Raw genomic sequence first — 15066 nt, forward strand, 5'->3', positions numbered from 1 at the left:
TAAAGTCTTCATTATAGAAATAATTAAATACAATTAATCTGTTGATTGTTTGTTAACAAATTTTATAATTTCTAGTGTCTAAATTGTTAAAATTTACTTGAAATCATACAAAATTGCTGACATAAAAAATGATAAACTTTCACTCTTGTAGGGTTAAACTATGTCATAAACTGTGTTTTTTGATTAGTTATCATCTTAACTTGACATTGCAGATCCTTCGATGTGACTAATCACACATCGATGCCCTACCATGGAGATTGAATTTAGCAATGAATGACAACAGATAAAAAGAACTAAGTAGATAAATACATGTTTTTGTTATAAAATGCTAACAAAAAAGTTAACAAAACTTTTAAAAATTATAAAACACTGAAAACACAAGATAATATAAGATTTAAATCTGATATTTTGGATGGCACGGTGGCACAGTGGTTAGTGCTGTCACCTCACAGCAAGAAAGTTGCTGGTTCAAGCCCCAGCTGGGTCAGTTGGCATTTCTGTGTGGAGTTTCTGGGTTTTCTCCGGGTGCTCCAGTTTCCCCCCTCAAGTCCAAAGACATGCACTGTAAGTGAATTGGGTAAGCTAAATTGGCCGAAGTGTATGTGTTTATGTCCTGGTCCTCCAGGTTGGGGGTCGAGCATTTGGCTACCCACCTCATAAAAATTATGTGTTACATGGTGTTGCTGAAGTTAACTTCGATAAAAACAGCCCTGGGAGTAAGTAAGTAAGGTCTGTTATTGATAGATATTGATAATGATTATAGATTTTATTTTGTATTCTGTATTTGTTTATAGATGGATTACCTAACTAAGTGGTGCTGTTATATACTATAGCTTGTTTCTGTTTTGTACAGCAGATTGTTTAGAGTAAATAGCTGAACTGAACAATTCTGCCTCTTAGGTTTCTTTGACAGTTTTATTGATCACTAAGATATAATTGACTTGAATTTAAGTTGTTTTGATTTAAAAATGAAAATTGCAAAAATAACTGTAAAATAAGATGTATTTTTTATTGTAAATGCCACAAAAATCACCCTGCACAACTAACTAAAAATTTTTTTGGTAACAACAGTAAGCAATTTTTTTTGTTATAAGGTCTTGTTTTGTGGTGGCTATACTTTAAAATTAAATTAATATCATTTTAATTCAAGTGATGAAAGATTTGAGATTCTAAAAGTAAATGCTACTGTAAGGTCACACCTTCTTAGCATAAATGCTTGAAAATGATTTAGTTTAAAATATCTATTAGAAACTTAAAAGTAATTAGATGTAATCAGTTCCTTTACTTTTATAAAATAATTGAAAAGGTACACTACTTATTACATTTTAAATAGTGTAATTTGTAATCTGTAATCTATCACATTTCCAAAATAACCTCCCCAACACTGTTTATGCTGTAACCTCCATGTAGAGTTTATGTCACAGTTTCCTGCTTTTCAACATTATAAAAGATAAATCTTTCTTGATTACATCTCTCTTCAGCACAAGCAAACCCCATCTGTGAGTGAGACCAAGATATTCTGTAGAGTGTCTCATGGCAGTAAAATGAGCAACTGTGACCAGAACGGTGTAGTCTCTGTCACATGGACTCAGTGTCAACCGAAGCCCCTGTCCATTTAACAGGGCACAAGAATATTCAACGTGTTTCCAGGAAGTGCGTCCCAACAGCCTTCATGAGTAACACTTACACTCCAGCCCTCGCATCACTGCACAGCAGACCCGTGGATTGAGACACACGTAGAATCATAAAAAGAGCTGCAGAGCTCTCCTAGCAACAGTCCATCTTTATATTCGATCAAATGTAGTAGGTTTCAACTTAACCCTATGCAGAAGCAATTAAAGGCACATTTTAAAAGCTTGTGTACAATAACCTTTGATACAGTCCATTCATCACAATGCTTTTATAAAGTACTCAACTAATGTACAGCAATTATGAAATGTTGAAGTCATTTAGGGCTGCTGCTGTGATATGGAGTCTGATGTTTAGCTTTATGATCTTATTTCTCGATAATATATTATGTTAGGCCTCTGTTAATTTAGCTATTTATGCAAAAGTGCAGTTCCTGATAAGCTGGATTAGTTGTATTTACGATCGAGCTGCTTTGATCAAGATGAAGCTCTAAATATAAGAATAAGCATTTATTTTTCAAGCCCTTTTAAAAGAAGGAACAGAGAAACATTGAAGCATTCATTGTTAGAGCTCTATTGATTCCCTCTAAACCTCTTACACTTTTTTTTGTCTTGTGAGACGGCGGTTTGTATATGCCTTTAGATATATAATTACACTCTTTAAGCAAATCCAATTTGTAACTGAAAAGACTTTTCTCTGCTCTTTCTTTCCACAGATTTCCATGTCTTTTATTTATATATTTCTGCGACCGTCTCCTCAAGAGACTTGAAATTTCTTTTCAGTTTGTAGTTCTGGTTGCGATAATTGAATTACAATGGTGTGCTGAAACTAATCTCTGCAAGAGTATGGAGAAATTGAACTGTTGTGTCTGGTAGATTTGTGTGGTGGGAATGTCAATGGGCCACTCCTAACTCACAAACATTAAAAACGGAGTGTAAAATGACATGTAATGATTGAACCGGATTGATTAGCATATATTAAGCGGTACATGATCGGGGAAAAAAGGTATTCAGTAGAAAAACGTTCCTCACTGTTTAGCAGTTATATACACTCACCGGTCATTTTCTTAGGTACACCTGTCCAGTTGCTTGTTAATGCGAATTTCTAAATAGCCAATTACATGGTAACAACTCAATGCATTTAGGCATGTAGACATGGTCAAGACGATCTACTGCAGTTCAAACCGAGGATCAAAATGAGGGGGAAAGGGTGATTTAAGTGACTTCAAATGTAGCATGATTGTTTGTACCACACAGGCTGGTCTGAGTATTTCAGAAACTGCTAATCTACTGGGATTTTCACATACTACCAACTCTAGCGTTTACAGAAAATGGTCTAAAAAAGAGAAAATATCCAGTGAGTGGCAGTTATGTGGGCGCAAATGCCTTGTTGATGTCAGAGGAGAATGGCCAGACTGGTTCGAGCTGATAGAAAGGCAAATAACTTAAGTAACTCAAATAACCACTCATTACAACCTATGCAGAAGAGCATCTCTGAATGTACAACACGTCTAACCTTGAGGCGGTTGGGTTACAGCAGCACAAGACCACACCGGGTGCCACTCCTGTCAACTAGTAACAGAAAACTGAAGCTGCAATTCGTATAGGTTCACCAAAATTGGAAAATAGAAGATTGGAAAAACGTTGCTTGGTCTGATGAGTCTTGATTTCTGCTGTAACATAGGAATGGTAGGGTCAGAATTTGGCATCAACAACATGAAACATGAAAGCATGGATTCATCCTTCAACCAATCAGGCTGGTGGTGGTGGTGTAATGGTGTTGGAGATATTTTCTTGGCACACTTTGGGCCCACTAATATCAATTGAGTATTGTGTCAGTGCCACAGCCTAGCTGAGTTTTGTTGCTGACCATGTCCATCCTTTCATGACCACAGTGCATCCATCTTCTGATGGCTACTTCCAGCAGGATAAGGCACCAAGTCATACAGTGCAAATCATCTCAGACTGGTTTCTTGAACATGGTAATGAGTTTACTTTACTCAAATGGCCTCAACAGTCACCAGATCTCAATCCAGTAAGGCAATTGTTGAAATATAGTTTAGTTAAAGGAATAGTTCGCCTAACTATCACTAACATCCTTCACTTGTTTGAAACCTTTTAGATTTATTTTCTTCTGTTAAACAAAAAGAAAATATGTTATTTAAAAAATTATGGTAGTTGGTGCCCATTGATTTAAATAGTATTTTCCCCCCTACTGTGTTAGTGAATTGGTACCATTAACCCGTATTCCTTAAAGCAAATCTTCCCTTGTGTTCAACAGAAGAAAGAAAATCACAAAAAACAAAGTCATTTGAATTTTTTGGGCAACTGTTCCTTTAAAAAAAAGTAAGAATCAGACCCATAAAAACTGCCAAAATGCTGTTTAATGGAGAGATGTTTTTTTTTTTTTTTTTTTTTTTAATCAAACTGTTATTTTGTTTTATGCCTTTGCTTTTATTTCATCAAATAATGTTTTCTAGCAAATGTTGATTTTATTTTTTTATCATTGATGTAAATGAACTTAATTGACCATTGACCAGAGTATATAAAAGCACAAAAGTTTAAATTCAGTTTTTCTGTATATTAAGGTAGCAAATATAGCTTAAAGCAGTGTGAAGTGATCTATAATGTAACGTTACCTGAATTTAAATTAATAGCATCAAGGCTAAATCTGGCATTACAGCACATTCTTCATTGCTTTCTGTTAATATGGAGATCAAGCCTTAGTCTTGCTTTTAAACTGTCAAATATATTGTCAAATATATTTCTGGCTCTTCTACAGAAATAAGAGCTGCTGGAAATGATTGTGTGCTATACCGCATCATTATAGTGAATACCTGATGCTCACTGAATGTACACCGGAGCATAGCTAATGTTGCTAATACTAGTGCTAATCAATCATCTGAAAGTTAAATTGACCTGTTATCATGCCACTGCTCAAGAAGTCCATGCCATTTATGTTAACGTTTTCTTTCCGATCAGAATTTTTTTATTTTCATTTTACTTTTATAGCACAAACACTTGCTTCCTCAGACTCTGTGTTGATTGAAAATATATTCATTAGGTCATCCAATAGCTGATTAAGTTTCTAAATGTTGCATATTCTTGCATCATTGAAGAAAATATGGTGTTCGTTTATCGTAGTTCTAATAATAGAAGTTTAAAATGCATCACTTCATGAGAATTGGTTGCTATTAAAGACACTGTGTGAGCAATTAAACTTAAATTCTATTTGAAATATGCTGCTAATGAACTGCCAATGCTGTTTTTCCTGTTGTTTTACATAATTATTTCTTTGTATATTATTTTTGATTCAATATAATGTTTCAAATAAAAAAAATTTAAAAAAAAAATCACTTTGTTCAACTGTAGAGATAAATTTTCATTGTTTAAGCAGTTATTAAGGTGTTATAATGCAATTCAGAAGTGTAAATAAATGTAAAACCCACAAGAATCATCAATTACAGGGAATTAATAGATCATTTGTATGCTGCATATGTTGTATTTTTCTCATTTAAAATTGCATCAGTATGACCTGCAAGAATAATAACATTTCAAATGTAAAAATAAAAGAACCACCTTACTAAGATTATTGGCAATTATGCTGAAAGGGTTTTCATTAGTGTATTGAGACCAACTTGTGTGCAAGGGCTTCAATGATTATATGTTTTATTGGTTTGAGAGTAAACTGAGGCCTGTGTGGGGGGAAAATCTGTTTTTTTTGGTCAATTGTCATGGAAACAGTTTGTAGCTTGATGCAGTGTGCAGATGGTGGATTATGATGATCAAGTATATTAAGTGCATACTCATATGTACATGTAAAACAATATGGTGTTTGTTCTCTCTTGATGTCTGCACTGTGAAAAATTGTTGCTGCCTTCATTTGTTTTCACTGTATAAAATGCTAGGTTCCACACAATCTATTTCTGTTGGGACAACTTGAAGAGATTAAGTTAACTTTTACAAATTTAAGTGGATTGAACATTAAACAATTAAGTTGTTCCATCGAAATCTCAAGAATTGTGTTGTTTCAGCTCATTTTAAACAAGTAGTTAAACTTTTTTATCAGATTAATTTTCTAGTCTTCTGAACTTACATCAATCAAGCTGACTAAATGTATTAAGTTAAACTTTATATAACTTAAAACATGCAGTTGGAACTTGATTAACTTATTAAAATAATTTAAAGTAACAGAAAAACATTTATCATTTTTTACAGTGTTATTAGTTTTTCTCAATTGCACCGTGACCTTTAAAACAGGACTGTGTGATTGGCTGAAGAAATGTATGCCTGAAGCAATCAATACACCCAATGCTGATAGCCATGGACAAAAATACAGGCAATTTGTAAGTTAATTAAAATGAGATCATATGTTTGATAACTGTCATTAACAAATAAACTAACAAACCAAAAAGAAGATCCTAAAGATCAGATAGCTCCCGATAAATGCAACAGGAAATTATGACAGTTAATTAAATTAGAAAAACAGAAAGTGAGATAAAATATAAATGTGTACATTGAATGAAATTGTGCTTGGGTCTTAACTGGTATATTTGCAAATGAAAAATGGCCTGAAGGTCTGTTGGACAGTAGGAAAAATGCAATTAATAATTAATACATTTTGTTGTTGCTGATGTCAAACACCCATTCTTTCAGCAAGACTATTCTTTCTGGATTTATGTCTTATGACGTTAAAGGGTAAAATGTTTTTTTTTTCTGTTTTATTCTGTGAGAGCTACATAATGAGATTTCTTCAAAAATTAAAAAAGGGTGACTTAGAGCATCATTTACTTATAAATAACAAAAATAAAATAACAAAAAGGTGCCATGTTGTCAGGCATATTTATGCAAATTTTTAGACAATGCAAACCCAATATATAAACTTCAATTTTAAGAATCTATTTTAACAATCTAAGTGCAAAGTCTGCAGCGCATGGCCCAAAAGCATTAGGGGCATGTCTAACGGGAAAATTAGGGTTGTGCGGGTCTGAAATAGCAAAAAATTGCACCAAACATGTCTTGCGCCTTATTGTGCCGGGTGTATGATGAGGCCCCAAAAGACTTAGGTAATCAGTATCTGGGGGATTCCCAGTACTGGGTTGCGGCAGGAAGGGCATCCACTGCGTAAAACAAATATTGGAATAGTTGGCGGTTCATTTCGCTGTGAAGATCCCTGAGAATTACTAAGCCGAAGAAAAATGAATGAATGAATATCTCGGGGAATAACCCTATATAGAAATTGTTATTTTCTGGGGGAAATGTCTAAAATTGTTGTATTTTATGTATAATCTTGAAACAATCTTTGCTGGACCCTTGTTGAATAAGACAAACATCACCATTTTAAATCATGTAAAATCCAGAAAAGACATATGAATCCAGAAAAACTAAGCATTTTAAAGTGAATTGGACTGAAAATTACCTTACTGGTCAGTCATTTTTGCAGTCAGTGTTTTTAGTGTGGTAAATATCAATATTAATATCAATATAAATACAATATTATTACTTTTCTTAATAATGCTATAGTAAATAGCAAAACAATATAAATACTAATATAACATTTCATTTTAAAGATGATTGTCTTCATTATTCATAATATATTAGTTCTATGCTTTTTTTTTACCTCTGCAGTAGATGTTCATTATAAAATCTTGAAGCAAAGCTGGTTGACAACTTTGGTATGCTTAAGCTGATGCTAAAAGACAGATTCAGATTTATTTGCAGGAAAACAAAGCTGCTGTCAGCACTCAGAAATCTGCAGATGATAATCATTTTCTGCTCCTCTTAATGCTTTTTATCAAACTGTTTTGCTTTCTTACATTGACAGGTTTTTGAAAGTTTTCAGTTTCTCCTGCTTTGTTTTTATTATTTTCTTTTACGCAGCGAAGAAAGAAAAAAGGGAACATGTAAAAGATGCAGACAAGCTATAGCTTTTCAGTGTCATGCTATAAAAATTTAATTGCAACTCAAAAGTGAAGACCATAAATGTACAGTCAAGTCAGGAGTTTGCACGTACTTTTATGATTAGTCTCCCCTTCAGCCTCGTTCTCATGTTTGTTTTGACCCTCTTAAAGGACGGTTCTTGTGTCCTTTTTGTGAGTAGATGGATAAGATGATCCATGCCAGACGATTAAGCCATCAAAAAGCCACTTCAGTAGACTGAACACGACGTGACTTGACTGCTGTGATGTGCAAAGTGCAAGAAAAACCCGAATTCTTTCTCCACGACTCATCAAATCTCCAGAGCACAAAAAATAGAGGCTTCCTTTTCATGAAAAAATCCAATATATCTGTCATCATTTACTCACTCTCAAGATGTTCCAAACACACATGATCTTCCTCCATCCTGTGGAACAAAATTAGATATTTTTACAGATCTCACTTTCCCTTTCAAACATCATCTCCGACTCAAATCTACAATTAGGTCTGAAGGAAATCTCACAGGAAAAATCTGATCTCCAGTCAAATATTCAGCCTATACTTGATCTATTTTCATCTCAGCCTTCATCTTAAACGCAGCTTTAGCTCTCCGTTTTTAACTGCTCTCTTTGCTGTTTTCTGTTTTAGATGTGCGGGGACTCAGAGGGTTTTTGGACCAGGCTTCTCGAATGGGTTTGGACGTGTCTCTGCAGCAGGTTGACCGAAATGTGACTAAGGTTTTTTCCACGCTCTTCAGCACAATGAGAATGGAGGAGCTAAACCGCTACCGGGACACACTGAGACGGGCCATTTTGCTGCTCAGCCCTCGCACTGCACAGGTCTTCATACATCAGGTAGGTCTCATGGTAAATACAGCTTGGTGATATACCAGAAGATGCAATGGTGATTGTAAACTGTTGTGTTAAATGGTCAAAAGTATCACTTATTTTAGGACATTGTACATCTTGCCTAATTGGGGTTTTTGACTATCAATAAGTATGTTTACATGGACACCAATAATTTGATTTTAATGTGATTAAGACAATACTCTGATTAAGAGTCTACCATATAAACAATGACTTTTGAATAATTTAATCAGATTAAGGTCATTAGGGTTTTTTTCTTCCATTCAGCATACGGTATGAACTTAAGGCATTAAAACTCTTTTAGCAATTCATAGTTCCATCCAATATCTGGTTTGTCACGGGGGGCAAGCAGGAAATGTTCCCGAATGAAAATGAATGAGACAAATTGAAAATGAAACACCCGAAATTACATGAATCTCTAGATCAAATGCGGCTAGCTTGGTGACGCAATGACATTAATCGAATTACATAAAACGCGATCATAAAAAGGAACATTCTAATAACAACTTATGTAAACACCTTAATCTTATTAATATCTTAATTAGATTAAGGCAATTATTTGATTTCTGATGTCCATATAAATGTATTCAATGTTAATGAAGGATGTGTGCACATAGGAATAAATTGCAATAATGTGTCATGGCTTGTAATAAATTAATTTATTTTTATTAATTTATTTTTAAATTATTATTATTATTATTTTTGTTGTTGTTGTTGTTGTTGTTGTTGTTGTTAAATATTTTTTTGTATGAGTATTCAACTGATAGAAATAAAATCATAAGGATTTAAAACCATTTGGGGGTGAGTGAATGATGAGTAGATTATACTTTTTTTAAGGGTGATTTGTCGCTTAAACCCGTATTTGTGCTGTTTGAGCTGTTTTTATCCACTCGGGTGATTTTGAGCCTTAACTTGGTCATGACTTTCTCTGTGTTTAAGCAAATGGAATATTTTTTGGTGACAAATCTTATTTTGACACATATTTTTGGAAAATGCTTTAAAATTGTTTTAACAATACACTCAAATGTACTACCCTTTCATTATGTTTGTGGTTTCTTTGCCCCATTGACTTCCATTATAATGATATTTTTTGATTGCAAAGCCATAACACCATGTAATTATGCATTCTTGATTGTTGCTGCTTTTCCCTGTTGGAAAGAGGTAACACTTTTTATTGTTGATCATCAGTTGCAGTGCAAAAAAGCTTTGTTTTGGGCTTAAATTTATATGGTTATATGGAGTATAGTCAGGGTGCGAATTACAGGTCTGTTTGGATGGGGGTGTTGAGTGGGGGGGAGTGTCAGGCCCCACTAATTAACCCTTGATCCTACCTGAAGGAGGGGGGGGGTAGTTTGTATCTGTATCTTAAATAATATTAATAATTTAAATAAAATATAAATATTTAATATACAGTTGTAATCAGAATTATTAAACCTTTTTTTAATATTAAACTATTTTTAATATATATAGCAAGAACATTTTCACAGTATGTTTTATCATACTTTTCCTTCTGGAGAAAATCCTATTTCTTTTATTTTGGCTGGAATAAAAGCAGTTTTTAATAATAAAAAAAAAAAAACAATAATGTCAAAATTATTAGTCCCTTTCAGTATTTTTTTTCTGATAATCTACAGAACAAACTGCTGTTATACAATAACTTGCCTAATTAACCTATTCTGCCTATTTAAGCCTTTAAATGTCACTTTAAGCTATAGAAGTGTCTTGAAAAATATCTAGTCACATATTATTTACTCTCATCAAGGCAAAGATAAAATTAATCAGTTATTAGAAATTAGTTATTTAAACTATTATGTTTAGAAATGTGTTGAAGATGTCTTTCTCTCTGTTAAACAGAAATTTGAGGAAAAAAAATAAACAGAGTGCTAATAATTCAGGGGTTTAAATAATTATGATTGCAGCTGTACATTTGACCACCCCTGTAATAGTTAATACCATTTTGAATGCATGTTTGCGCCAAAAAATATTAATACAGCAGTTTGAAACTGGCAAATCTAGAGCACCAAAGACAGAGTAAGTGGTCACAAAACATCTTTCTTGTAAAATAGGCTTTTGTACTGTAGGTATCAGTTAAACTAGATGCATAGTTTATATTTTATTATGCACTTGCTTGCACATGGAGGTTGAACAATACAAGGCACACAAACACACACAATGAATTTATGCAGAGTTTTTGCGTTATAATTACTTCCATTCGCATCCCTTGCCATAGTAATCTACCGCGACATTTGAGACAAATGACGTCATTGTGCAATAACCGGTTAGGATCTATTAATAAATCAGTTCTGAAATGTCCGTGTCTGCATCGGGGTACACTGAAGAAACAATTAACTTTGACACTGCTAACCTCTTCCCAACAGAGAAAAGCACCAACGATTAAGAATACATGATTGTTTGGTGTTGTGGCTTTACAATCAAAAAAATGTCTTTATAATGGAAGTCAATAGGACAAAAACCACCATGATCATAACAAAAGGGTAGTCAAGTCGAACAGTACACAAGGCTTAAAAGCAAAATAGTTTTATAGAAGTGCGCAGAAGCCCTGATTTAGAATAGAGTTTATGTGTTTGTGTGCTCTTAGTTGTAGTATTGTTTGTTGTTCACTGATAAAAAGTCATTTTGGAACAAAGCTTTTGCTGGAGAGGCACGTTTGCTGTCGTGCTAAATGGCCTGGAAAATAACTAAAGTGGCTCATCCTTGCATTGCATTCTGTTTAGCAGTAATCTTTGCAAACTGATCTGAACACATTACGATTAAAAGATAAGATTTAATGTGTTTAAGTTTTTAGAAGGTTATTGGTTTGAATCCTAATGGTGAAGTGAAGGATTTTGACTAAGTGTCAGGAGGTTGTTTATGTCAAAATCCCTCACACTGCTGTGATCACTGCTGTAGGGCGTTCAAGGAAAACACTTAACATAGTGACTCCCCCGGCTATTGCTGTAACAAATCTCTAGAGCTTTGACTGTAAGATTTCCCCATCTATATTTAAATTAAAAAATATGCAAATTGATGAGAGTGGGAAGAAAACTGTTCATTTGTGCATAAACGTATTTATTAATTTATAGCATGTTAAAGTCTTAAACATGCTAATATGATATCCACAAAGATATATTTTAAGCAGAATGGCATATTCAATTGATCAAAAAGATTTTTATTTTTTTTATTTTTTTGCTAAATAATTTATTTCAAACCAATGCTATTTATGCCTCTATTTTATCAAGGATTGAATATAAATAAATAAATAAATAATAAAAAATATTGATGTATTTGTGTAAGCTATTTTGAAGAAAGCTGGAAACTTGTAACAATTGACTTCCATAGTAGGAGAAACAAATACTATTGAAGTCAATAGTTACCAGTCCCCAGCTCTCTTTCAAATAGCTTCTTTTGTGTTCAACAGAAAAAGGAAACAAACAGGTTTGTGACTAGTGTGAGTAAATGTTGACAGAGTTTTCAGTTGTGGATGAACTATCCCTTTAAAAAACATCCTCACAGAGAAAGCAACATGTTTGTGCCGAGATTGAATCTATGGGCAGTTTGGCCAGTGTTTTCCAGCTCTTCTGCTGATTAGCAATGTGACAGCTCAGAGATAGAGTTCTCTAGAGCAGCAAAGCATCCTGGGAGTTCTTTGCAATAGTCTAAAAAGTTTAAATTGAGCTCTGAATAGTCGCGGGATGAGTTCACCATGCCATCTTTCTCTTGCTTTCTTCCCCCGTGGGCAGTAATTCACTCTTATCTGAATAACCTTGTCTGTTTGGGGATGTCTTGTATATGTGTGCGTTTCCTCAGTGAATTTCTGAGACGGTCAGATAAACAGCCGGGTTCAGAGAGCTGCTATCAGGGTTTTTAGGGAGGTTTTCCATGCTCTGATTCTTCCATGGCTCTCTATGCAATTCACACAGCCATTACCACTGCTGTGCATTAGGCTGAGCGTGTCGGCCTGTCAGGATATACAGAGACAGCTGGAAAATAGCAAGGACACAAGGTACATTCATCCAGAATATAAGCTGTCATTTAATGGCCCTTCGCTTGTGCATGTGGACACATGTATCTGAGGCTAAGCACAAACTAGCCAGGAATGACTGGATTGAAAAAAAAATAAATAAATACTGCAAGAGATGCATCTGATGTCCAAAAGTCCATTTATTCTTGAGCAACATGTCCATTAGTCGAACGACTTCTGCTGCTGTCAGATTCCTTTATCTCTTTTTTTTTTTTTTTTGCAATTAATTGCTGAAACCTTTTTCACAATATACTGTATTGTACCAGTCAGATGCTGGCAAAGGAGTTCCACATGCCGTATTTACCAAACAGAGAATAGTCAGACAGGCAATGGTCAATCACAGGTACATGAAGAGCGATTAAAAAAAAAAAAAAAAAAAAAAAAAGAGTAGTCGGTACACAGGCAAAGAGATTGGTCCAGGCGGCTAACAACAAGAAGCAATAAACAAATTGAGGAACAGAAAACATGGTACAGCAAGGGAAAACACGTTGTGATGATACAGGTTAAAAGTGAACAAGACTCAGCCATGATGTGTGTGTGCAGTGTTTATAGTCCATCTGTGTAGTCCTGAACAGCTTCAGATCATTTTGATATTGACCTAAACTGCAAATGTTATGCTTAAACAGGCATAAACCAAAAATATAATTCAATGTATATTGGTTTATTCAGTTAAAAAATAACTATAAGCTATTATAAATGAACCAATTAATTGCAAAATGATAATACAGTACAATAGCTAACACTTTACAACAAAGTCTCATTAGTAAATGTTTGTTACTGCATTAAAATCAACAGCCAGTTATATGCTATATTTAATAAAAAGTTGATTTTATTAGTGATTAACTGCATTGAATGAAATTATTCATTATTAATTTATTATTAGGTACTCAATTAGAAATGATAATCATCTAAGATTAATACATTTTTTAGTTTTTGTTAGTTTGACATTATTAAATTATCTGATTATTAAATTAAATTAAAATACATGGAACCTTGCTCTACAGAGTTGATAAACAGCCTGTAAGTACAGTAGTATATAATGATAATACATAAAAATTATTAAAAATAAATCGCTGATTAAGTTTTTAAGCATGTGAAAATGCTTTCATGAAAACCACTTTCAATGCAACAATCTGAATATTTTAGTTAGGCACTCTAAAAGTTTAAATAATAAATAATGATTGAATGTACAGTATTTTAAAATGCTCATGCTATTAATTTTGTGCATGTTTCTTATTCCAATGGAATTACTGAATATTGGCGTACAGTAGATGTAATCAGAGGTCTTCCAGCTGCAATAGTGTATGTAATCAGCAGCAGAATAGATTGTAATTTGAAGATCCATGCTTTTTCAGATGTCTGAATCTAACAATCTGTAACATTTGGTTTTGATTCCAGTAATTCAATTTATTTTTTAGGTCTGTAATTGCAGGTGTTTGAAGGAGCTGAATAAATGATCGTTTAAAGGTTTGTCTGGATTGTAGTGTTTATTCGAACATCAGTACAATCTTATTTGTAAATTACAATAATTAATATGTTTATTAAACCAAATACTGTGCAATAACAGCCAACATTCCGAATAGCAGGTTAGCTGTTATAATATATAGCTATGAAAAATCATTCATTCATTCATTCATTCATTCATTCATTCATTCATTAAATCATTTACTTTTAGGCTTAGTCTCTATTAATCAGGAGTCGCCACAACGGAATGAACCACCAACTTATCCAGCATATGTTTTACACAGTGGATGCTCTCTTTGACACTCTTATTCACACACATACAGACAATTTAGCTTACCCAATTCACATACTGTCAGAATCCTGTGTTTGTCATGTGATCTTCCCCATGTGCTGTGCTCCATTGCCTTATTTGTATCATGTGGTCCTTTTGTTCTGTTTCCCCGCTGTTTCTTGATGTTCATGAGTTCCACCTGTGTCTCACCCCTGTTTGTAATCAATTCAGTTATGTCATGTATATTTATATCCCTGTGTTTAATTACTCTATTGTCCGGTAATGCATTGTCAAGATCCCATGTTTCCTGCTTGTTCATGGTCCAGTGTTTGTGGTAAGTGTTTTGTGGTAAGTGGAAATAAATTTGTCTTTAGTTTGAGAATTCCTGAGTCTCCATCATTTATTGAGCACCTGGAGGAAACCTATGCGAATGCGGGGAGAACATGCAAACTCTACACAGAAATGTCAACCGACCCAATCAAGGCTCGAACCAGCAACCTTCTTGCTGTGAGGTAGCAGCGCTATCCACTGCACTATTGTGCCGCCCCCTAGCTATGAAACAGTTTCAAAAAAATGATTCAACTTCATTGTATTGCTATTTCTGTCTTACAAAAAGTCATTAGCACAGACAAATATTGAAATTGTTGCTTAAAGTTTAGTTAAAAACTATTGCATAAGTTAGCAAATAAATCAACATAACTTCACAGATCAAAGTCAGATAAAAATGCTTATTTATTATTTTACTACCTTAAGTATTTGTTTAATTTTATTAATTTATGTTTTTTATGCAAAAATAAAATATTTTTTCAGATCGTCTGGTTAATTGTGTGCTATTTTGCTTAGTTGTCTATTCAGACTTGGGCAAAGATTGTGGTCTTGATTTTAAACGAAAAAAAAGAA

At 33.7% G+C, this 15066-nt stretch overlaps 1 protein-coding gene across 21 annotated transcripts in view; it reads left to right on the forward strand.

Moving 5' to 3' along the window:
- Positions 1-15066, forward strand: part of grid1a (glutamate receptor, ionotropic, delta 1a) — a 492166-nt gene that overhangs the window by 360333 nt on the left and 116767 nt on the right. For 20 of the 21 annotated variants that reach the window (XM_087290557.1, XM_087290561.1, XM_087290565.1 and 17 more), the window contains one exon: positions 8193-8398. In XM_087290557.1, coding sequence (XP_087146683.1) covers positions 8193-8398 — 206 coding nt within the window. Of the gene's footprint in view, positions 1-8192; positions 8399-15066 lie in introns of those variants that run through there. The other variant, XM_087290571.1, reaches the window with a different exon arrangement.

This window comes from Danio rerio, chromosome 17, assembly GCF_052040795.2.
Source record: "Danio rerio strain M-AB ecotype USA chromosome 17, GRCz13ab, whole genome shotgun sequence".
NCBI classification, from domain to species: Eukaryota; Metazoa; Chordata; class Actinopteri; order Cypriniformes; family Danionidae; genus Danio; species Danio rerio.